The sequence below is a fragment of the Stomoxys calcitrans genome, chromosome 2 (genome assembly GCF_963082655.1).
Source record: "Stomoxys calcitrans chromosome 2, idStoCalc2.1, whole genome shotgun sequence".
In the NCBI taxonomy this organism is placed as follows: domain Eukaryota; kingdom Metazoa; phylum Arthropoda; class Insecta; order Diptera; family Muscidae; genus Stomoxys; species Stomoxys calcitrans.
In genome coordinates this window covers 148,751-175,445 of record NC_081553.1, presented here as the reverse complement: position 1 = coordinate 175,445, position 26,695 = coordinate 148,751, and the positions used below count along the sequence as shown (strand labels likewise).

General features: G+C 36.3%; 1 protein-coding gene and 1 long non-coding RNA gene across 10 annotated transcripts in view; one reads left to right on the top strand and one right to left on the bottom strand.

The window, feature by feature from the left end:
* Positions 1–3,399, bottom strand: part of LOC106087320 (TBC1 domain family member 5) — a 28,009-nt gene extending 24,610 nt beyond the window's left edge. For 2 of the 8 annotated variants that reach the window (XM_013252315.2, XM_059363143.1), the window contains exons 1-2: positions 3,113–3,287; positions 1,452–1,580 (exon numbers count right to left, since the gene is read on the bottom strand). In XM_013252315.2, the coding sequence (XP_013107769.1) occupies positions 1,452–1,580; positions 3,113–3,132 (149 nt within the window). In that variant the 5' untranslated portion in view covers positions 3,133–3,287. The other 6 variants (XM_013252319.2, XM_059363144.1, XM_013252317.2 and 3 more) reach the window with 6 other exon arrangements.
* On the top strand, positions 866–26,695 carry LOC106087323 (uncharacterized). 2 transcript variants are annotated; one of them, XR_001221258.2, is made up of 3 exons: positions 866–953; positions 24,970–25,154; positions 25,229–26,695. It is a non-coding gene; the product is annotated as an uncharacterized LOC106087323 (long non-coding RNA). The 2 variants fall into 2 exon arrangements; XR_009397171.1 differs by lacking the exon at positions 866–953 and adding an exon at positions 1,781–2,077.

Here is a 26,695-nt window from a genome sequence, read left to right as displayed (position 1 = left end):
GCGGAATACGAGGTGTGGTGCTAAAGTGAGGACGTCGAGTGTAAACATTTTTACGGACAGTAAAATTGCCATAAGGGCAATAACAGCGTCACAGTCTTGGACCGATGGAACCCTAGTATTGCCACCTGGAAGTTCATGTTACATGGATAGATCAAAGCTAGGAGACAGAGTGGGCCTGGGGGTCTTCCAGAGACTGAGAGCTGTTTTAGACTGCCTGACCATAATACCGTTCTACAGGCGGAGATCCGGCGGAATACGAGGTGTGGTGCTAACGTGAGGACGTCGAGTGTAAACATCTTTACGGACAATAAAATTGCCATAAGGGTAATAACAACCAGGACGTCTGAGGTCTATTATGGGACGCGCTCCCACACTTTGGACGTTCTCAGGATATCAAGCGGACATATGACTGGGTCTTATGTTCCAAGAAGAAGTATTCCACTTCAAACCTTCTCACACGTAGCTCAGAATATAGCTAATAAAGATATCTCTGATGTATATATTACAGTAACCCCCTGCGACACTGAAGTCTTTAAAGAAGGATACAAAGATTTGCCCTCATTCCGTGACATGTTCACTGCCGTCTACATAAACTATTCGAAAGCTCTATGTCTTTATATAAAATAAAGGACTATTGCATCAAAGCCTTGCAGAACCCTTCGCGAAACTCGTTCACAGATTCCGAATTTTTTAGATGATACTTCTTTTAAAGAGTTTCTTTGACAATTAGCTACTGAAATTATAGCCATAACAATTGAAAACTGCTTTGAAAAGCACGTTGAACAATAAGGCGTTCAAAATTAGTTAATTTTATTGCTTTGTATGTGAATTACTGTTTATTCTTCTGTTTCTATGAGGTATAAATGTTTTTTTGCCCTTAAAAATAAAAATAGTCAAAAAATCAAAATAATTAAAAAATTCAAAACGTTGAACAATTAGGCGTTCAAAATTAGGTAATTTAATTGTAAATTATTGTTTATGCTTCTGTTTCTGTAAGTATAAATGTATTTTTTGCCCTTAAAAATAGTCAACAAATCAAAAACAGGTTTGTTTCCTTATATTTATCTTTGAGGACGAATGGGACATACATGCCCCACCTGTGTAGCAAGTCTTAAGGAATAGTATACCATTAAATCAATTTGAGCAAAAACTAACTATTAGAGGAGGCATTGAAAGCAACAATATTAAAAAAAGCTCACATCTTCAAAATAGCCTTTTTAAATTAATGAAAAAATTAATGTAAATTTTTGAGTTTGACATCTTACCAAAAATAAACGGTAAAAATATATATATTCAGCCTCTGGAACGAAACTTCGTTCCCTCGGTGGTTCCCTGCCGATCAAATGCAAATTTTCCAAATCTATTAACAAATGTGGACTTTAAAGCAAAAATACAAAATAGAAATATATGTTCCCTTCGTCCTCAAACTGTTAACATTCAACAATACTTACCTATATCGTTCCATTGAGTTTAGTGTTTTTACTGGTGGTCCTTCTTCCTCTTCAGCTGGTTTCGTCAATAATTGTCCAGGGGACTCTAAATTGGTTGTATCTAGTCCAGCTCGTGCCATTGTTAAGAAACTAAAAAATTAGTTTTTTATATATATCATTAATATTATCAGTATAATAATCGAAATCGAATAACTATTATACGTTTATTTATTTATTTCTTAATAGTAATACATAAGCCTCCACGGCCAAAAAAAGGTGAAAATTCCCTTCAGGTTAAACTTTATTTGTTTTGAATAACGAATGAATTCCCTTCAGGGAAATATCACCACCAAGGCGTATTTAATAAGGTGGCCGCATCGGCGAATTGTTACAACAAAGCATCTTTTTTGGAAACTTGATATGTCAAAATTTGTAAACAGAGCGAAGAAAATTAAAATCACCCTGACATTTTTAATTTGCGGAAAATTTGCCTCGTCCAATCAGAGTAAGAAAGAATTTTATTATTTTTTGAGTGTCAAGCAAGAAAACAAGGAAACTTGATATGTCAAAATTTGTAAACAGAGCGAAGAAAATTAAAATCACCCTGACATTTTTAATTTGCGGAAAATTTGCCTCGTCCAATCAGAGTAAGAAAGAATTTTATTATTTTTTGAGTGTCAAGCAAGAAAACACATAATAAAAAATATTCAAAATTGCAATTGTCCTTTCGCCATTCTTGACTACAATAGCTTTAAATTGCATATTGAAGGGGCCTTCCAGACCGCCTGGCCGTTTTGCCATGCATGTTGGCTCCTAATCTCTTCATTTTTTTTAATGTCTGGTATTGTACTGACGTAATTTTTAACAGCGTTCTTCTGAGCTTTTTGAATCTACCAGGGGCGACACAATAGACCTAAGTTCCCTGAGTGAAAGTGATAGTGAATGAAGTTGCTAGACGCGTGCCATTATATACCCTATGTTTTAAAACCATAACAGCAGCAAACACAGTTTAAAAAATATTTATTTTGAAGCTTTAATTTTTGTACGGCGCATTCAAAAATGAGTTGACATATCAAATTCTCGCAGTTTTGTTGATGCGGCCACCTGATAAATATGCCGTGATCGCCACAAAGAAAAACTTAATTGAAAAATTTTTAACATTTCCAAGTTCGTTTTTATATGAAATGAAATATTGCATAAATCAAAGATATTTCCAGAAATTGCCAACCAAACAACATATCATGAACACACATAGACGAAGAAATGTTGTAAAACAATTCAACAAAACAAAACGAAATAAATTCTGGGGAGTCCATATAGCCAGCCATATGGACAAAATAAGGACATGTGGGTTGTTGTTGTAGCCACATTTGTATTGAGAGGTACCGATCATCGTTAAGCTGTGAGTAAGCTCGTTCCGGTCCATAGGTCTCTCACTGAGAATATCCACTTGATATCGCGGGTTGTCCACGACTGCAATTGCAGCTATTCCGTAAAGGAAGAATTCTATCACCCGCCCGGTAGCTCTCAGCGGAGCTTCTTTTGAACACCATACAAATCGGTGCTCACTCATCCCATGCCAGCGGATTTGCAGGTCGTTTTTATAGGACAGACGTCTCATACTTTGTACAGTCGGACTTCACAGACTACGTTTAGTTCAGCACCAAACGCTGAGACTTTACCAGATGGGGTTTTCCAACATTCAGGAATACTATGGATGGGATTTGAGCATCAGATCAAGTAAGCAGCTTCTTTAGATCCTAGAACTAGTACCCCTTGTCAATGACAATATATTTGGTAGAAAGTTAAACTGGGTTTTAGAAATTGAGGAGGAATTATCTTGGCCACCTTGTTCTAATTCTAAGTACTTTTCTTCACCTTTTAATATGCAATTATACATATATTTTTATCTTATCTTTTTTTGGACCAAAAGAAAATATGATTTTTTAACTTCCATCCATTCACTGGAATTGGTAGCCTAGGGATCTAAAAGTCGACTTTCGTCTAATCGATTAATCGACTTTTTGTGTGAAAAGTCGAAGTCGACTTTTGCTGCTTAAAAAAGTCGAATGTTCGACTTTAAAATCAAAAACGTCGAAATGGATAGGTTTCAAGTCGGTTTTTTCCGACTTGAAGAAAGAAATAATAAATTAGAAAAAAAAACAAAAACAACACCCAAAATCAATAGTGAACCTATCGAGACAATATGGGTATCAAGTGAAAGGTATTTGAGAGTATGTTACGAATATAATATTAAAACGATTAAGATATTAAAGCAAATTGTTTAAACAAAATCTATTTTATAAAAAAGTACTTTATTTAAAAAGATGCAAAAAAAGATACTTTTTCATCTCTTATGATTTCCAAACTGTATAACTTTTAACTGAATAGTCACATTTTTAACTGATGTAGACACAATGCGGCAATGTCGTAGTAAATTTTGTCACAAATCCAAATCATGCATACAAATAAAAATCGAGCCATAAATGCATTCCTTAATTGCAAAATACGAAGCCAATCTCGGCCATAATTTTAACAAATACAAATTACAATTCAAATATCCCTAAAACCAGTGGACAAGCGGTTTTTTTTAGAGCACTATCCAGCAAAAAAGGAGTTTTCAAAATCGGAGCGCAATTGAAGATTTGGCAGTACGAACAATTTTTTGAAATGCCGAGGTTACCAATTTTAGGGGTCTGCCAAGTCGCGTCCCCACCACCTCAGCTCTAACCTTCAAAGAGATATCTCTACCCACAATTACCAAATATTTTCTTTGCAAATGGAAAAAGAAAGCCAGAAATCGCAACACACCAATCACTGTGGGACGCGTTCAGCGGGGCTATCCGTTCGGATGACGCTTTTTAAAGTCTTTATATAATAATCTGTCCCACATTTGATTTTTGGGGTATTAAAAATTGCCGACTTTGTGGTTGTATAAACCAAAAGTTATTAGAAGTTTCTTTAAGCCAAAATCTTCATGGAATTTTCTTACCAAACATTTAGCACAAATTTTTTAAGACATAATTCTATATGAATTTTCTTTTAATTCTCGTTTTATTATTTTAATTGAAATTTTATCTTTAAAAAAATATTACTTAAAAAAAATACTTTACATGAAATATTTTGCTTGTTAAGGTTGTTATTCAGTTTTAGCGTTAAAAAAAAGAGCGGAAGATATTGATGAAAAGTGTTCATTTCGCCATAATTTGTTTTTTCACCTAGGGGAAATTTACATTTCACGACGACCAAAAAGAGCACGACCACTGTCGCTGCGCAACAAGTCTTTCCTACGTAAAATAAACGCCAAACTTCTTATTGTAACTAAGTGCTTGCTAGTTTAGTGATCTTGCTCACATGTATTTACTCAGGGTGAAAAAAAATATTACTTGTGGATGCATAAATAAACTATTTTTATAAAATATGAATAAATTTACTTCTAAAATAAATAACATATAAATGTTTCTTTCATAACAAGCTATTGCAATAAATCTGTACGAAGTAATAACGATTGTGAAAGAGAGTGTTGTGCTTTTGGTCTTGCTATTACAACAACATTATACAAGTGGCAATTGCTTTTGGAAAGTGGTGCTTATTTAACTAATACCAACGAAAATACTACAAGATCTAATTATTTTTACAAATAGAGCTGATTTTGTTTTCCCCCCCCAAAAAACCAAAGGATATTTAGTAATATTTAATTGTAAATTATTTGAATTACATCAGCATGAAATGAAAAATTTCAAGGACTCGGAAACCCAAATTTAAATGCCCTAAAAGATCACGCAGAATTATTACAAATCAAATAAAACCATTTCGTTTTGCTTCTTGGATTTCCATAATTCACAATACAGTATTTTTTGAGGCAACTGATACGGAGCACATGGTTATATTAAGGGACGCAAGTTCTAATGGACATTTGTTAGTTCTGTTGGCTTTGAGCGTCGATTTGAGCACAGTGAAATATCTTTGTAAAGGTTTTCCGAATAATGTATTATGAACGAAAAACTTTAATGAACTTTGACGAGTCAAATTGCACGCTTACAAAAAGGTGGGTATTAAGTTCGTGTTTCAGAGTGAAATACCCATCTCACTGATAACTAACAATTTTATTAAAATTTTATAATAAATAATGGGAATGCACAAATGAATGAAATCAGAAAGTAACAATTTTATTAAAATTTTATAATAAATAATGGGAATGCACAAATGAATGGAATCAGAAAGTCTTTCTGCTTCAAAATCTACTATCCACAAAAATTACTCGTAAAAAATATTAATTTTCACTGTGAAACACGAAATTAATACCCACCTTAAGTGAGGAAATGTGTTAAAATGACATTAGTCAGCAGACTTTTATCGATGTCTTTTATTACACTTACGTTTGTCACTGGGTAACGTGACATCAAATAGTTGGCAAGGAAAGAGAAAAGTTTTAAACCGCAATAAAGTAGAAATCCCTTGGTGTTTCCGATGTCTAGTTCCACCACCGGTCCCTTTTTTATCTCCAATAAATTGGGAATATTTTAGGACTTATAGACATGATGCAATTTATAAGCATATACAGCAATAGATGAATGCAATTTTTACTGGAAATCTTTTACATCAAAAACGGATTTTCGATCGATTTGAATTAAGTTCAAATAAGAAATTAGTGACATCATTAAAGCAGAATGTAGATGGTTTTTGGTCACCATTTATTTTTGAAACATATAACAATTATTGTTGCTTAATGTTTTTAGTTTGTTTGCGTCATTTAAAACCTATAGACCGACTCAAGTAATAAGCTGTTGAAATTATAAAACTAATTTGAGAGTAAAAATCAATCACTCATAGGAAAAAGTTTGCTAAAAATAGCAAACACTGTCGGCTGAATATTAGTAGTTAATTTTGCTGCTATATAACAGTAGTTCTGCTATTAAGAGCAATTTCAGAGCAGCAGGCTAACTGCTGAAAAGTCTGTTGTTTGCTGAAAATTACTGCTTCGTAATTATGAAGGGTATGTTAGATGAAGAAATAAAATGCAAATGTAAATGTGTGTCTCAGTGGATGATTATAATCACCAATGAAAGTATACATTCCATAATCGTTCTTCTTTAAATTTGGATACAAAAGGCCATGCCAGTCATATACACTCATAGAAATTTGTTAGTGAAAAGAGCAAAAATGTTTGCTGAAAGTGGGACAGCAGTAAAAAAAATTATATTCCATCTTGCTTTTCAATTTTACAAACCTATAACTTAAAATTTTGTACAATTTGCTAATTTTTGATCGAATTTAAATAATAGCAGTCAAAATAAAATTTTTTTCTCATTTTTGGGCTACCTACCAAAACATAATATAAAAAGCAGCATACACAATTTTTTAGCAGACTTGTGTACTCAGAACAGCAGATTTTGTTAGTTGAAATAGCAGTAAGAAATATTTGCTAATACAGCAGCCCTATGTTTGCTGAAACAGCAGTAAGGTCTGCTTTCCCATTTTCATCAGACAAAAACTGCTGTTTTAGCAAACATTTTTGCTGTTTTGAATAACAAATTTGCTTGAGTGTACTTAAAGTGGGTGTGTAATTTCCTAAATATGTTTCTTTATAACCAATTTAAAAAATCACTAAATTCACGTTCCAAAATACTCCCGGAAGGGAAAATTACATCCTTAATTATAATCTGTGACATACCAAACAAATTTTGTGTTAGTATGAAGTCCACCACGTTGTAAAAGCAAGTTTTGTATGAAATTTTTTAGTTAGTGGGGAAAGTAAAATATGGTATGCATGATCCTTTATGTATGCAAATGTACTTTTATGACATTATCATTAGCATCTTGTAAATGATATACTCCTTTACAAAACAGTCAGCATATTTTTTTATGACTTTTGTCATACATTTTCATTAACGAAACCAATTTAGATTTTGGGAATTTTTTACAACGTTCAATTGTGCGTAGTCCAATTTTTTAAAAAGATTGATATATTTGTGTGTTTCTCTAACATTGTATATGTGTGTTTGTTCTTTATCTTTTAAAATGAAAACTATTGTCCAGATTTGTGTACCCTTTATGAGTTTGAGCGCGTATCACAGGCCAAGAGTTTAGGATGTATGTATATGGGGACTTTTTTGATGTTATATGTGTTTGGTTTTTTCGCAATGGGTAAACAGGTGTGGGAAAAAATAAATGAATCATTATATCAGCCTGCTTTGACTTTTAAAGGTAAATTAATGCAAAATAAATGTAATGATTTTACTAATAAAAATATGATTTAATTTTCTCAATAAATATACAGATTAGGTGAGCATAAATATATTTTATAAAGATAGTTATCAAGAAACAACCAAAATTTTTTAATTTCTGATGCATCGAATACAACAAATAGCGTTATTTAAGGTAAATTATATATAACTTACTTTAATTACTTTATATCAACTTCAATAAATTATTATATTTTGGTGTAAGTTTAATAATTTAATAATTTGTTTCCAGAATTCAGGAGGCTTATTGATAAAAGTATTAGCGAATGCAATCCGCTTTTGTCTGTTTATGACTGAAATATACGGCTTTCTTCGAGCAATTCTTCCATGAAATCCAGCTCTATGTAATATTTTTCTGGCAGTTTCGGCACAGATGCTTTTTTAAACATTTTTTTTTAATATTTTCAACAATTTTGGTTGATGTTGTATGAGGGTTGTTGCTTGATATTAATCACTTTGCGCTCTTCTCTAACGGATAATTTTTTTGAACGCTCAGGCCGAGGCTTTGAATTTAAAATGCCAGTTTTTTGTAATTATTAATTACGCGCTGGAACAAATAAGTTCGGCAAAATTGTGTTTGTTTGTTGCTATTGGCATTGTTGGATAACTTGGATTTGAATAAGGGAATCTCGATTTTACTTGTTTTCTATTGCGCTTGTGAATCAAATCGTCTGAAAGAGTTCTCTTCAAATTCAGATGTGTGCCTTGCAACCTACTTTAGTTGGATTGGTATGCAAAGCACCATGATTAATTTGACAAATTTCTGCGGATGATAATTCTGGCGAATCAGAAATCACGATACAGAACGCCGGTCAAATGCCTTTCGAAAGTTCTTTCCTGTGCTATTCTTTGTATAGAATGCATTGAACGAAATGGTCTATAGCAGGACAATATCCTGCAATGGAATCCAAATTAATAATACTTATAAACCACAATTTATTCCACAATATAAAAGCTTTCGGTAAAGTATTCATTTACTGAAAGGAAAATCCTTCATCGCTCCAATGAACTCGTTTCATAAATATAAAGAAATTTTTCATCAATGCAATGAAAAGTTTCATTACGGCTAATTTTGTCATATCATGGTTTCATTTAATGAATGAAACGGAACTCATTGATGAAATAAAAATATGTTTTTTCTAAAATAAAAGTAAATTTTGTGAATATTGCAATAATGATATGCATACTACAGCAGCATAGTATTAATTAACAAACAAAAATTGTTGTCCAATTAAAAACGTTAAATATTTAACGTTTTTAATCGGACAACAATTATTAAAGAAGGATTTTATTTCCTTAATGACAAATTTCATAACATAATTCGCATAACTCTCATGCCATTAAGGACTTGCAAACCTAGGCTCAAATTTGTATTCATATATACATATATATAATTTTTTAAACTTATTTTAGAAAATTCGGCATAAAAAATATGTATTTCGTATTCCAAAAAATTTTTTTAAAATTGTTTTTTGGGTTTTAGTAGAGAAAGTGACAGAAAAACAAGTAAAAGTGTGCTAAGTTGGACTGGGCCGAATCTTTTATACCCTCCACCATGGATCGCATTTGTCAAGTTCTTTGAATGACTTTTTCAAATACATTTGAGATACATCAAGTTAGTGACCGATATGGACCGTACTTGTCATGGCTGTTAGAAGTCATAGAAAAATACCACCTCCAAAATTCCAGGCAAATCGAGTAATCGGTTAATATGGCAGCTATATTACGTTATCAACCGATTTAGGCCATATGTCATATATGTAAAATTTTAAGCAAATTGGATAAAAATTGCGCCCCTAGAAGCTCAAGATGTCTAATCGTGAGATCGGTTTATATGACAGCTATTTCAGGTTATGAACCGATTTGAACCATGGTAAGGATTAGGTTAGGTTTAAGTGGCAATCTGCCATCAGACTCACTTAGACGTTTTTCGTCCATTGTGGTACCTCAGGAACAGAAGAAGGTTCCCACGTTGAACCATCCAGATCGCTTTAAAAACCCCAACAACTTGCGAGTGTTCACATCTTCAAAATCAGACAGGTTGTAAAAGAAACGAGAACCTAAAGTGGAACACCGTCTGACTGCCAGTGCGGGACACACACACAGAAGTTGTTCTATAGTCTCTTCTTCTTCGATGTCCTCACAGCTTCTACAAAGTCGTTACTGGCAACCTTCAGTCTGTCAACATGTTTTCCGATTAGACATTGACCTGTCAAGTCTAGATTAGTTTGGAATACTCACGGCTATCTCTTTGTGACCATCTATCATTAGTGGCCCTTCGGGCCTGGTCCTGAACACATAGCTTACATGTCGCTAGAGGCATACCCACAGATTCCAGTTTCCCTGGAATGTGCAAGGTAGTTCCTAGTCTCGCCAGCTCGTCCGCTTTACAATTCCCTGATTTGAACCATACTTAGCACAGTTGTTGGAAGTGATACCAAAACACCACGTCCAAAATTTCAGCCAAATAGGATAAGAATTGCGCCCTCTAAAATCTCAACGGCTTGTCATTGAGCTAAAACTTGAATCGGACAGCACCCATTGATATGAGAGAAGTTTGCCCCTGTTACTTAAAGGAATGTTAATGGGCAAAATTTGCAAAGATGTTAACACTCGACGTCCTCGAGTTAACACCATACCACCTTACGCATTCTGTGATCGCCCGGATCTCCGCCTGCTGGACCGCATTATGGTCAGGCAGTCAAAAACAGATCTCCGTCCCTGGACCCCCAGGCCCACTCAGTCCTCTAGCTTAGATCCATCCATGAGTCTATAGAGGGCGCAAGTCCTATCAGATTTGGCTGAAATTTTGTACAACGACTTTTCCTTTGACCTTCAACATGCGTGCCAAATATGGTCTGAATCGGTCTATAATATGATATAGCTTTCGTATAAACCGATCTCCCGATATAACTTCTTGAGCTCCTATAGGGCGTAATTTTAATCCGATTTTCGGAAAATTTGCACATTGACTTTTACTATGGTCTCCAAGTAAGGTCTTAATCGGCATGGCATTTTTTTATTACTGGGAAAATAACCTGACATATGCCATCCATGGCGGAGGGTATTTAAGATTCCGCCCGGCCGAACTTATCGCGCTTTTACTTGTTATCCTTACGTTGCACTTTTTCTCCATCGCAGTCCACCAAAATACTAAGGTGTTAGTAATTATTGGTCTAATCACGCTCCTATAGAGCCGGTGGACTATCCTCGGATTCAGGCTCACCTTACAAATGTTTTGTCTGAGAACTTTAAGCTATTTTGGGTGCTACTGACCCCACCCAAAGTTGGAATTTCCCAAACCCGAGACTCAGACCCCGAAGCTATTCCACAGTGTTATTTAATTAGTTTAACTAATTCAGGGATTGAGCCCTCTAATGTATATTCTATTTAAGTGGAAATATCGTCGGGTGCTACCGAACTAGCAAATATAGGACAAACTCGTACCTTTATATTCTTTTCTTAGTTTTGAAAGCTTTCTAATAAAAAACTTACATTTGGCTTATGAATTATGGAATTATTGATTAATGCCATACATTTTTATAAAAAAGGATAAGTTTCAACAAAAAATTTAATTTCACCAACGCCATCGATAGTGTTAACAACCATTGATATTGACGCAAAATTAATGAATTGTGCTGGAATCATTGGCGATGCCTGTTGAACCGGAGTAATAGGCGTTGCCCGTTGAACCGGAATCATTGGTGACGTCCGTTGAACTACATGAATTTGATAGAGAAAAGCTATTGAAGAATCACAATGGCCCACAATATGGTTCAGGCGGATACCTGGACGTCTATGCCAGGTATCATCCCCATCCAACCTAACCTAATTCCGCCCGTTTATTTTCGGCAAGTGACGCAGCGTTCCATTAGTGGATACTGCATAATGGGTTAAATTTACTTAAATCGGAGGGAAATTAACTGTGGGATCGGTGATGCCATTTAAATCTAAAATATATCGAATATCTAATCTAACCTAAAAATTAAGGAGACCAGTCGGGACCGGTTTCACTTCTATAAATCTGTCAGCAAAAGCTTGTATAAACGTTTTTTCATATCGATGCCTTAACATAAAAAGGGTCTAACTCGACTTTTTGTTTTTTTTTTATAAGAATGGGAAAATATATAATAAAATCCGTAAAATGTTAGATACAACAAAGTATTTGCTAAATGAGAAATAATTAAAAATTGTTTTACAATTTTTGTCGTATCTAAAATTTTACTGATTTGATTAAATTTTGTCCTTCTCCTGTAATGAAACCAAAAATCGCTATAGGCCCTTTTAATATTGAGAAATCCATATATTCTTTATAATCCAAAATTAATATTTTCCATTATGTACATTTGATAAAACACGACGTATTTGTTGAAACTTATCGAAAATCCGTTGCTCTACTAACTTTAACTTTGGTAAAAGGCCATCATTGCTGGAAACCCCAAATTTGCTGCCTTTTTAAATTTGTAATCTCAGCTCAACGGTGACAATTTTCGAGCTTTTGCGAAAGTTATTTTAAAATGTGTATGAGAATACACTTTCACATAAAACGAAATTTAGATTAAAATTGAAACAATTTTGCCATTTGCAACTAGCTGATATTATAACCAATTCTACATAATTCGAAGTTGGAATGTATAATTTATTTATGATAAAGGTCAATGTCAATGTTTCGAATCAAAAATCAATGACCACAAACACAATGATCGTCTAGTTGAGTATTACAATCAAACGGCTATGACTTTGGCTGTTTGTGTACCGTCAGACCGTCTGTCCTAGTGGTATTCAGATGGACAGGAAATAAAAATCAAAAAGAAAACAAAAAAAAAAAACAAAAAACACCACGTTAACATAAGCGCAAAACCTGAAAAAACAGTTAAAAATTGAGGAAGCGAATATTCAAATAAACGACTTAATCGTTGGACTAGCAAATCGGCAGTCTGTCTGTCAGTCAGTCAGTCAGTCATTCGGAACATTGTCATGAACGTTTCTACTATAAAGCAGGTCAATAACGTTTTTTGATCCAACACTAGAGGAGGCAACAAACCACAGCTCTGTTACTTTTTATCGCTTATGGACGGTGCCTATTAAGATTGCATTTCTTGAAAAAACCAAAAAAAAAAAAAAATCATCTTAAAGGCAGAAGTGAAAAGATTTTTTAATTTGTATTTGGGTACTGAGATTTTTCTGTTTTCAAGTATTCTTAAATTCTCAATAGTACTTAGAAGTTACAAACAGTCTCTGGTTCAGATCCAGTGATTAGACCATTCATACTTTCCTAATCCGGTTTCAGTTATTTTAATACCTATTAACTCTCTGTTTTTTTTAATAAGGTCTGTGAGGGTCTTCTTTTTAACCATTCAAAATTTCTGTGTTGAACTTTAGATGTGATGCTAGGGCGTTTGGGTATATATAAGCCTTGCTTTATATGATGCTGGATGTGACACTACATCAACCTAACTGTCTTGTACCGCACTAAGCTCTTCATGCAATCTAATTTTTATGATGTATGGCGGAGCTAATGTATTTTTTTTTTTTTTTGAAGCGTTTTGTATTCAAATTGCTGTATAATATTTATGTTTGTTTTAGAGGCTGTTCCCCATAACTATACATTTGTTTTTCAGTAAGGCTTTGAATCGGATCCAATAAGAAATTTAATTTCTTTGATTCGATGCCGAGTGATTTCATTTTGGTTTCGAATGAAGGTACGAGATTAAAGTCTCCGGTCAGACTTCGAAGCCTTAAAAGACTACTACCAGTTGAAACCCAAAGAGTTCCGGACTGGTCACCTGACCTGTCGCCCTAAGCCGACCTTAAGCCAGCATACAAAAGTATTCACCAAAACAACATACATCAGGACGATATACACAAACAGGACACGGAAGCCCTCATGAGCTACGGCACACATATCTGCTTCAACATGGGACTCACAATCAACGCGGCCACCCTCACAGCATACGCCGAGGCATGAACATGGGCAAGGCAGGTGCCAGGCCATGTCATTCGCAGCACTAAATCACTCGGTCGCGCCAGTACAGCAACACCTTGTCATGGATAACTAGCGTGTATTCATGTCTCCACTATGTCTTGTCCGTCTCTTAATAAATACTTCCCCGGAAAAAGTGGCCAATCTTGTAACAGTCGTCTCGTCTTAAAGGGTCCTACTGAAATCCCAGACCGCCTCGCTAATCCCCATCGCGCCTAAATCTCTAATGTCTGCATAGTAGGGGCATTCCGTCAGTACATGCCTCCAGTCCTCAGGTTCCCACAGTCGCACAGATCAATCGCGGACATGTTCCGTCGCAGTGTTTCCAGCTCGCGGGTCCAACACTTGACCTTACTTGGTTTCGCCTTTCGACGTCTGCCAAGGAGCGCATCATTTACCGCGCTCATCCATTTGTCTTCTTTTGCAATTTGGTCATCTACGGTTAGTGCCCTAAAGTCATCCAAAGACAATGGCGATACAGTCTTCCTAAAACTTTCCTGGCAAGCAGTAAATGCCGCTCCATTTTCAGCCGTAACGTCAATGTTACAAACGCCTGAAGGCCCATCAAATGTATACTTCTCGCTCGGCATGTTCAACACACCAACGTCATTTAAAGTCAACCATTCGCTGAGCAACTGTCAACGATGGCGATTCTCATGACCAAGCGAGTGCTGGGTCATTTTCGAGAACAACATCGGGGAGGTTGCGTTGGCGCCGAAACTTAGGATGAGCGGATTGCTACTCGCGAGTAGTAACACCGTATGCATATATCCAAGATAGGGCTCCAATACGGCGCCAAACCTACAATAGATGCTAGCCAAGAACATCTTACCACACAGCCCTTCGGCACAAATGTAGACTCTCCACTGGAGAAGCCATATATCCACCCAATCCACAACACCGACAGACATCACCCTTTACGCGTACCCTGTGTTTGAAACCAATGCAACGATGGCATGCGAAGACCGCATCCTGCATACGGGGGGTGAAGCGGAACCACTTCACGTACGCCCCTCCTCGCACAACATACCCGCCACCCTCGGTGGCGCTCCGCTGCGCCTTCTTTTACTCTCTTTTCTTCTTAGGGGGTGTTGGTACGGCCTTTCAGATATTTCGCCCCAATGTGGATATCATATTGGTGCTCTACTCCCAAATTTCTTTAATTTCGCTCTGAATATGGATGTCTAATTCGTGCCACTCTAGCCTATGTCCGCCTATGACGCTGAATGCCTGCATTCGAATCTTGGCGAGAACATCGGACAAAATTCAGAGCGGTGGTTATCCCTCTTATTGCGAGGTACCATGCCATGCATGGTCATGTAAAAAATTTTCGGGTATGTCGGGGTTTGGGTGGCCACCCAGACACTTGGCCTTAAAGTAAATGTAAGATTTGTGCTCTATTTTCAAATATATTTTATATGAGCCGCATAATTGCATCATCATTAAAAAAGTTATATTTGAGTGTGGGGTGGACCCAGGGTCTTTGTGTAAATTTACCGAAAAATATGAGTATCAATTCGACTCAAATATGGGTATCAAATTCGTGCTCCACTCCCAAATTCCTTTCAATTGAGCCCCATATTCCCATGGTTGGTAAATATGAACCGCTTGCAATGTGTTTTGGGGCTGGGGCAGCCACCGGCACTTTGCCCTGAAAATATATATCAAATTCGTTCTTTACTCCCAAATACCGTTGATTTGAACTCTATATTGCCATAATCAGAAATGAAGTTCAGTTTAGGAGGAGCCAAAAAATTGGCCCTAAAATTGGATACCAAATTCATTTTCTACTCTCAGATACCTTTCATTTGAGTCTTATATTGTCATAATGGGTCAATCAATCTATGACTAATTTTTGGAAGGAAAAGCGCCACCTAGACTTGGGCGCAAATTTTAAGATCATATTCGCAATCTAACAAAACTTAATTTGCTCATTTGGGGGTGGGGCGACCTCCCATTATCTGGACCGAATACTTTTCATTTGAGTCCCATATTGACATTAACGTCGAATATATATGTTTAGAGCAGTTTTGGTGTTGGGGCGGCCCGCTGGATTTTTGGACCCAGAATTTCAATTTTCCATATTTCACCTATCGATCCACTTTTGATTTTGTTGGCGTTTTTGGGATAAGAGGATAAGAAAGTCTGTCCAGCCGTTTTTAATTCTATGGGATTAACAAACCGTGTCCCGTATGATGTGTTCATATACCCTTTTGGGGCGTTTTTAAAGGGTGGGATGACTCCCTATACTTAGATCTGATTTTGTAAGCCAGAATCGTATTCTACCCCCGAATATCTTCCATTTGAGCCCCATATTGATATGGACGTTCAATTTGTCTGCTTGGAACCAATTTTTAATACCATATTCGGATTCTACTCTTAAATACCTTTCATTTGATACCCATTTTGTCTTTATAAGTCCATTTTGAGTGATTTTGAGTGGTATTTTTGAGGTAACGGAGGAGGATCCACCCCATTCCGGTATCAACAAATTATAGAGCATATTCCTTCTTCCTGACTGTATTCGTAATCTATTCCCGAATACCTTTAATTTGAGTCCTATATTGTCATGCTCGTCCAATAAACCTATTTTGGGGTTGGGGCGGCCTCCCAGTTATTTGGATCCAATTTTTAATATGAAATTCGTATACTACTCCTGAATACCTTTCATTTGGTGCTCTTTTTTTGGTGGTACTTTTGGGGAAAGGAGGAGGGTCCGCCTCCCTCCGATAACAAAAAATTATATAGCCTACGTTTCCTTCCAGACCAACTTACACAATCTGTAAAAAATTTCAAGGTAATCGGTTCAGTCGTTTTTAATCTATACGGAACAATCAAACTCAAATTAATTTTTCTTATGGGTCTATTTTGCCGTTTGGCAGCAAAATTGGGCATTCGATTTGTACCATACTGCCAAATATTTTTGCCTTAATTCGCATTATCGGTAAATAAGTTATGTTTCAGGATCTTTTAGGGGTGTATGCCAAATTCGTGCTGTACTTGTAAACACTTTCGTTTGCAGGCTCATATTACCATGCTCGGTAAATATGTCATGTTCGCGGGTGGGGCGGCCCCCAAACAATTGGCCACAAAATTGGAGACCTGTTTCGTTTTCTACTCTCAAATTCCTTGCATTTGAGGTCCACAATGCCGTGATCGGACTATTCCGTCAATTCGAAAGACACAAATTATTTTTGTTTATATAGATTTAAACTCATTTTCATCATCTGGTGAGTCTTTTCATCATCATGTGACTATGATGGTGAGTCTTCCTTCAATGTTTATTTGGAGCCAATTTCACTCGTCAAATCCTATCTAAATGCCAGCAAAAAAATAACACCTCTTTCTTGCTGGACAGAACAGGCATAATGCTTTAAAACTCAGTCTTGCAAAACAAATGATTTGTTTTATTGTAATAGACGATTTAGCGACCCATTCATCGATCGCATACCTCTTATGTAAAGTTTGTGCGCCGCTAATGCATTTTAACATAAACGTCATTTGACTAAGGCTTTGGTAACACTTCCGAACGATTTTAACAACTTGACGTTAGTAATCCTCTATAGAACTTAGCAAAGGTTCAAAGACTGCATAATTATCTATTCGAGTCTGTGTTTCGGACAGACCGCTACGTCTGCGTCTCGTTTGCAATGCGTCTAATTAACATATATTCGGTTTGCCAACGCATACTATGATATGTACCGCTGGCCGTTCTGATACTTTAACGCTCTACTAACGTGTGGTCCGACTGAGTCGATGACACTCTTTTTCATTTCCTGCTTCTGAATGGTTTTGTCCAAACAAGTTTATGCGCATCTACTGGTATCTCTGACGTAATCATGATTTCAGGTGAGAAGGTGCAACTGGAGAGATAATATCCACAGCTTCTCATTTTGGGATTTTTTTTTCTAATGACCGTTTAACTGATTACTCGCAGCAAAATATTTCGTAAACCACACGTCATAAAATCAATAACGAACATGATTTCGAAAATAAAAGGGAATAAATTTCAGTTGAAATATATTCAAAGGAAGCTACAGCCTTGACACCATTTTAGCAAAATGTAGCTGATTGCTTCTACATCTCTATATTGAATGGAAAAAGGCAGTTTTTCCTGAAAAATATTCAAGGCCACCCACAGTGCAGTCATATTCATATGATTTTAATGATAATTCGGTGCAACTTGTCTTTTCTTCGAAAATGTTTCCGTTCTATTTTATCCATAAGTTATGTGCACCACCACATTCATACAAAACGGTCTGCTGATAATATTAGCAAACCCAGTCTGCTGACGGTTAATTATGCTGCTATTTCACCCATAGTTCTGTTGTTATAGCAAAATGTAGTGTGGATTGTTTATTAAATTAAGAAATTTATACATTCAATTTAAAAATTTGCTGAAATCGGTCCTATAAATGAATTTGTATTAGTAATTAACAATGTTGAAATTTGGATTTGGAGTCATATTAAAGTAAATATTAAATAGCTGCAACTTTGCACAGATTCTTTTTTTGTCCATTATCAGAAAATAGGCTATATTGGACCACATCTTGATATAGCTCCCATATAGACCGATCCGCCGATTTAAGGTCTTAGGCCCATCAAAAACACATTTATTATCCGATTTTGTTCAAATTTGGGACAGTGAGTTGTATTAGGCCCTTCGACATCCTTCTTCAATTTGGCCCAGATCGGTCTAGATTTGGATATAGCTGCCATATAGACCAATCTCTCGATTTAAGGCTTTGGGCCCATAAAAGGCGCATTTATTGTCCGATGTCGCCGAGTTTTCGGATAGTGAGTTGTGTTGGTCTAGATTTGGATATAGCTGCCATATAGACCGATTTCTCGATTTAAGGCTTTGGGCCCATAAAAGACGTATTTATTGTGCGATGTCGCCGAAATTTGGGACAGTGAGTTTTGTTTGACCCTTCGACATCCATCTTCAATTTGGCTTAGATCGGTCCAGATTTGGATATAGCTGCCATATAGACCGATCTCTCGATTTAAGGTTTTGGGGCCATAAAAGGCACATTTATTGTCCGATTTCGCCGAAATTCGGGACAGAGAGTTATGTTAGGCCCTTCGAAATTTTTCTGCAACTTGATCCAATTCGGTCCAGATTTGGACATAGCTGCCATATAGACCGATATCTCGGTAATGCGCCATAAAAGGCACATTTATAATCCGATTTCACTGAATTTTGACACAGTGACTTATGTTAGGCTTTTCAACATCCGTGTCGTATATGGTTAAGATCGGTTTTTTTTAGATATAGCTACTAAAAAGATCAATATTTTGTTATACACAATTGAACAATGACTTGTACTTATTGGTATTTGGTCACAAATCGGAACATATTGAGATATAGCTGCTATGGGGCATAAAGTATGCATTTTTCACTGGATTTTGACGAAAGGTCGTTTAAATATATATACAAGGTGGTGGATATCCAAAGTTTGGCCCGGCCGAACTTAACGCCTTTTTACTTGTTAATACTGGTGAGAAAAAAAATACATTTTGCTGTGCCAAACGGTAACTTTCTCACTATCCAAAATGTTGCCATTTCTGCAGGAGCAAAAACAAGCCAAGCTATTTATCTTCCGTGTTCAGAGCCGTTTTCCTAGTTATTATAATCTCTATGTGGATAATAAACTGTTAAAATAAGATAATGTTAATAATACTTATGAATACTGCGTTTACATTCTACAATGTCCTCCAATTTGTTGCGTTTGGAATTCATCCATTCTACAATATATGTTTAAATCCTAATTTTTTCTGATTTTCAGTATTTCAGAGGAACGTTTTCCGCCCTCTTTTTTATTTTGAAATTATAATTAAATAAATTCTATTTTATGGAGAGATAAAGAAGTACACTTTATATTTTGTAGATTTCTCCTTTGTGAGTTCCTTTGAAAAATGCTGTTACTGTATCCATTTGATGTATTTTGAAATTATACTTGGCAGCCAAATCAATTAAAAAACGAATGGATTCATATCTTACAACAGGAGCGAAAGTTTCGTTGTAGTCTATTCCTTTTTCTTTTTTGTAACCCTTTGCCACAAGTCTTGCTTTTCTTCGCAATACCTCGTTTGTTATCAGGTGACAAATTCGTCAATCCAAATCCAAGTTTTATTTATAGCTTGCTGACATTCCTAAGAATAAGGAGACCGCTTCAGGTAAATTTGTTGGATCATTAGACACGAATTCCAAAGCACTAAATACAAAAGAACGTTAAGACTTGCTTAGTATTCTCTCAGAACATCGAATTTGAATATTTGAATTTTCTGATTCGGGAAGTTCCATCGATGGGATTTTTGAATTTTCGACATTGTATCCTGTTTTCAGGATCATACTTTGATATCTTCGGAATTGATATCTTAATTACTTCTAATAGTTTTTTGTTTTTGCTGGATCAAACAGACGATAAGCTTTTGACTCTGAACTGTACTCAACTAATCTTTATTCTATGGAGTTTTTAGAAAATTTCGACCACTTCTGTTTTGGTACGTGAGCCATTGCTTTGCAACAAAATACTCTCAAAAGTTTTAATGAAGGTTTTTATTTCACCAAATTCCTTGTTAACGACTTCGGTTTTGTTATTCTTGTCATTATTGATCATATGGGATGTCGCACCGGAATCAATATGCCACTCGTTGGATTTTTCTCTTTCCGTTATTACAGCTGCAAACAAAACGAACCCATTATTTTTCGCTGCTTTTCTCGGATTATTCTTATTCTTCTTTGAGCAATTTTTACTAAAGTGGACGATTTCATTACAAGAATGGAATTTACAATTTTTATTTGACACCATTCAAATTTCTTTCTTACCATTGTCAAATTTTGCATTTTGCAACAATAGTTTCTCCACCGAATCAACAGTCAACGGCGTTTTTTAATTTTAAACTGCTATCACCAATGATTGAAATGTTTCCGGCAGCCCAGCCAACATTAGTGAAGCCGTCACCTCATCATTTATAATCTGACCTGCATAGTTCAACTTAATTGGCGTAATTGCATGAACGTATTCTTGCATTGTAGAAAAGTCGCCAAGCTTAAGTTGCACCAACTGTTTCAACAATTCAACTTTCCTGGTTAAGGAGTCTCCTTAGCCGTTGTAGCCTTTGCAATGTGAACAAAATTGGTGGGTTCGTTTATTAAGGTTATCTCTGCTAATACATATATGCCGATGACATCCATATTATAAGTCGGTCACCGGAAGTACTATCTGCAGCCTTTGAAAGAATCGAAAGAGAGTCAATGAAAATGGCTCTTACAGTAAATGGAGCTAAGACGAAATGGATGGCATCCACTCCCAATATGCCTTGTACAACCGATCAGATAAAGAAAATGGAGGAAGTTTGGAACCCCAACTTGACATAGGTTAGGTAAGGTTGAAAAGAGGGTGCAGCTATTACCCTGCCCCATGCCACTATAGATATATACCTAAGCCTGTAATCGGCTTGTTGTGCGCTATAAATACTAAAGAGTACCCTCGAAAAAGAAAATCTTTTTTAGGAATTCCGAGCTACTTACAGAATCCATAATTGTATTCCATGCCAGGACCCTTAGTTGGTTCTGTCTGGTATTGTGTCCCCAGCTAAGTACCGGCATCTTTTAGCTTTTGCAATGTGAACAAACCGACTGACCGTTTCGCTGTTCCACAGGCGCATTCACAGCCAAATCATCTGGTCTTTCATTCCACCTTACTCCGTTATGACTAGGCACCCAAACGATGCACAGTGGGATAGAAAAAAAATAAGTCTGCCATTTTGGAACGGATAGAGATATCTTCATGAAATTTTCCATGGTTATAGTTGTGGTGTTATCCAGTTTATACGCAAAATTTATACAAATTATACGTTTCTGGAAAGGCGTGTGCTACAATAAAATGCAAACAATTTGAACAAAAGGTTCAATTTTAGTTCTATTATTTGGGTAAAACCCAAATGTGGCCAATAAATACACTTTTGTGAAAAAGAAAATTTTAATTGAAAATATCATTAAACCAAAATTGCTGAAGATATCGTTCTAATTTTTAACAAATTTTTAGAATATTTTTTTAAAAAAATTAGTATAAATTTTGGCCTCATTTCTTGATGAATACACCCAATATACCCACATTGGGGAAAGATGTTTGCAAAATTGGCATTTTTTAGTAAAATGTCCGTAGTGACCTCAATTCTTGGATGACTAAAAAAATTTTTTGCACGCAATTAGTTATTACTTAGGGCAACGGAAATATGTTTTAAAGTTGGGGGTCTCAGCTATGCGTTTTGAGAATTCAAAGGGTTTTCCCAGTTCTTGGTTGTTGTTAAAAAATGCCAATATTGTACGTCAGAGATCTCCTATTAGAGTTAACACGATTTATAAAAATTGATAGTGCTGGGCCAAATTTTCTGTATAGAGACGAAACAATTAAATGACTTTTTTTTACGAAAAAATTTCAAAAATTTACTTCTTTCAAATTTTTTTATTTGTAACTCGCTTGCCAGCTAAGAGTGCCATCATCACTGGATGAACTTTCGTTTTTAAAACTCATTACTAGTGTGCAAATAGAAGTTTGTTGTTGCGATTATTGAGAGTTAGACTTAGCGATTGTTTAAAAATCAAAACAAAATGCAATGCAGAGTGCAGTTGCAAAATTGTAATAAATTTTTTGAAAAATTACTACGTTGAAGTGCACTGCCCCCGCCCGATCCCGAAGAGGAGACAAAGAGATGACGAGATATGAAAAATATACGAAATATAGAAATAGAAGAGGGAGCAAGTGTTATCCGCCATCACGCCACCACGCAAGAGCTTCGCCGGAGCGCAAGTCCACACTCGCTCAAATATTCACTAGCTAAGTGCCATGCATTGGTGCACCGCGTCTGCGCATGCGTGAGCATGTTGAATAAATCCTCGTCGAATCAAACCCGTCTTATCCACGAATCTGACAAGACTCAAGTTCGAAGAGATCGGAGAAGAGCCGCCTCCCTAACATGGAAAGCCTATGCCATGAGTAAGGCAGGTGTTCGATAGTTCTCATCCTCATCAACACATTGTCCAGTAGTCGTTGTGCGGGACTCCCATGAGCGCGGCCATATGGCCTGAGTTTCAAAGGTGCTGGTTCATCCACCGGATCATCTTTGAGCCAACGGTATGAGCCAAATAACACAGATCTCTGCCTGTAAGATCATGAGCTCGTCCGGCAGTCTAACTGACAAACCGAAGTCGAGTGTCTCCGAGTAAACCCCCAGTCCCGTCCCTGACTCCATCCTGGAACCATCATTGTCGACCGAAGACTCATCCACCTTCTCACTTCCAAGGAAGCGAAACAGGATCAACCCTTACAAATGTTTCTAAATGTCGGGTCCCATCAAAATTATTTTATCTAAATTCAAAGTTTAAAAATTCTTGCAAATTTTTATGAAAGTGGAAAGAAATAATGATGTTTTTATGGCAAAAATTTACGAAAACATGAAGGAAGGTTTGCAGATTTTTGTATTTAAATCAAACGATTTTGGTAGATAATAGAGAAAAATGTCTACTAAAACTGTTGAAGCAGCAGTCATATCTGCTTTCCCATTTTGAGCAGACAAAAACGGTTCATGGAGCAACCATTTTAGCTATTTAGAATAACAAATTTCATTGAGTGTAGGTTTAAGACCCTAATCCGGCAGATCGGTTTATATGATAGATATGTCAAAATATGGTTCGATCTGAACCTCAGTAAACTGGCCATCAGGGCAATAACAACCAGGACGGTAAGGTCACGAACAGTCTTGGAGTGTAAAAAGGATATTAACGCCTTCTCTGCGGATGGACCGATTCGCATCGTTTAGGTGCCGGGCTATAGAGGCATGAAAGAGAAGACGATTTGGCAGGACATACAATCGTGGGATATTCGAGGCGACGATAGAAAACCTGGAAGGAATGGAAGAGGTTTCCGATCGACTGCCTGAGACGACACTTGAGGTCGAGTGCGAGGTACTTCTGCCAGCGGCACAGTCTTGGGAACTCTGATATTGCCATCTGGATGTTCGTGCCACACGGTTAGATCAAAGCTAGAGGATAGATTGGGGTGGGGGTCTATCCATGAACTGAGATCTGTCTCGATATGACTCTTGAGACCAAAATAATTCCAATACAAACCCAGTTAATAAGGGTACATTTTTAGCGGAATCAATGGTGGCTGTTGCTCAAGATTCCGTCCGGTTGAAATTAGCACGCTTTTACTTGTTCTTAAAATTGAAAAAGGCCATGTAAATGTGTGTGTCTCTGTATGAGTGTCCGATTGTTGTGCTGAGTATTATAACCCTGCAGGAAGTTTGGGGAAAATTCACCCCTATCAACATAAATAGCTGTCATATCATCAATCATTTAAGTCCTATACGTGGCTGCTTCGAGGTGTTTTTCTTTTCGCAGAATAAACTGGTGAAAACAACGGTATAAACCTCTCTATGTTGGGGACAGTTCGTTTCCGTTATTTTGGTGCTTTTCGAGTTCTACACGCATCGTATATAAAAAAAAACACGACGATGCTCGGGATAAGTTTTTTTTTTTGCTTCGAACAAAGCATACCGAAATAAAACAGCAACTTAAACCGTTACTAGCAACTTAAACCGTTACAGTTTGACAAATTATTTCAGTCTGTGTTCCAATTTCAAACGAAAGTGACACACAAACTGGTAAGTGATCAAATATTTTCTATGTGTAAATTATTTACAAAATGCAAATAATATGCCCTAGATGATACAAAATTTTAATTATTTACTTTTATTTGGAAACAATTCTATTGTCGATAAAACATAGAAGATAACGGAACATCTTAAAAAAGCGATAGATTTTATGAAAAAACTAGATTTAAAAATTAAGTAATATTTTTAGCATTAAATGATTTTTTCGTTTTGAATTAATTTTTAATTGTTTTGCTTTTTTATGTAATGAATTAATTAATTTTTTTTTACTTTATTATACCCTCCACCAAAGGATTGGTGTATACTTATTTCGTCATTCTGTTTTTAACTCCTCGAAAAATTCGCCTGTCGAAAGCACGCTAACTTTCGAAGGAGTAAAGCACAAATACTTCTTATTAGTGTAGATCGGTTGGGATTGTAAATGGGCGATATCGGTCTATAACTCGATATCGCCTGGGGTCTTGACTTCTTGAGTCTCTAGAGGGCGCAATTATTATTCGATTTTGCTGAAATTTTGTACAACGGCTTCTCCCATGATCTTCAACATACGCGTCAAATATGGCCGTCAAATAGGTCTACAGCCTGGTATAGCTCCCTATAAACCGATCTCCCTTTTTTATTTTTTTAGACCCTAAAGGTCGCAATTCTGAGAAGTGGTGACTGCGGAACGAAGTTCGCAATTTAAAGGCCAATTTATTAATGATACCACAGGAAAATTATTACCTATCAAATAGGCTGCCCTTTACAAAAATAATGGATTTAAAGAATTTTGATGAAGAGTTAAAATTGAAGTCTAAAATGGTGTCAGAATTCGTAAGTAAAAAAAATTACCTTTGCTAGCATGTTCAACAAATGCAAAAAAAATTTTTTCTTTATTTTTTTTGCAGAAACGTCTTATCTTTAGGCTTGGAGGAGGGTAGTAATCTCCTCCAAGCCTTAAGATCTTTATTCGAGTTATAATCAAAAAACTATTATGTGATGATTTGGCAATGGAGATCTAATACAGAAACAAAGAACAAACCTAGCATCCAAAACTGTTTCTTCGCTACCTTTTCCGGCGGGTGAGAAGGTTCTTGGAGTCCCTCTTTCAATTGAAATTGCTCCTTGATGGTCTATGGGAAGTGTACCCGACCCCTACATGCATTCCAAGAAAATTTTTCGTTAGAGCTCTATATTGTCGTGATTGGTCTATATACCTATTTGGCTTGGTTTCGGGCCCCAAGGCACCCGACCCCAACAATAGAAACCATGTTGTGTTGTAGGTGACTCTAGAGTGCAAAAAAATATCGAAAGAATCGCATTACCAACCTCCGAAAACTGATATTTTTTAAAATTAGGATAATGAGAAGTGTTTTTTAGGGGAACCATGGCACATCAGACATTTCGACTCAAAAATCAAACACTTGGCCCCAAAAATTGGATATTGCTATAAGGGGTCAATTAACCTATTTGACGTATTATTAGGAGAAAAGGCGCCACCAAGACTTGAATGTAAAATTTAATGTCATATTCGTACTCTACTCCTAAGTACCTTCCATTTGAGTCCCATATAGCCATGGTCGGCTAATATGCCCATTTGGGGATTTTTTGGGGGTAGCGCGACCCCCCTTAATTGTACCTAATTTTTATGCCATATTTGTAATCTCTTGCCGAATACTTTTCATTTGAGTCCCGTATTGACATGAACATCGAATATATCTGCTTAGAGGAGTTTTGGGTTGAAGGCGACTTTCTGGGACCCAAATTTTTATACGATATTCGTTTTCTAGTCTTCAATATATTTCATTTGATACCCATATTGTGCCTATCGGGCCACTTCGGATTTGGGGCTGTATTTTTGGGGTAAGGATGATATCAAAAATTATATAGCCTATGTTTTTCTGGGTACTTGGACCCAATTTTTAAAATCATATTCGTGTTCTACTCTTCAATACCTTGATACCCATATTGTTCCCATCGGGACACTTTTTGAATTTGGATGGTGTTTTTGGGGCCAGACGATGGTGTTTTTTTCCAGACCAACCCACACAATCTTTGAAAATTTCAAGGTAAACGGTTCAGTCGTTTTGAGTCTATACGGAATTAACAAACAAACCGGCAAACAAACAAACAAAAAAAACGTATAGCAGCGGTTGTGCTCACAAGAGCGATTCGAAAAAAAAAATTGGATAGACATCACACTACGAATGACTGACTCTATAGTGGAAAGTGTTACAATATAATCAACTAGCTGAACTGGGCCGCTGCACCTATTTAGGGTGGGGACACTTCGAACATTTTTGTGCCGAAATTGGCAAGAAATAAATTATGGATGACTAAATGATATTAAAATTTCGTTCATTGTGGTATCAAAA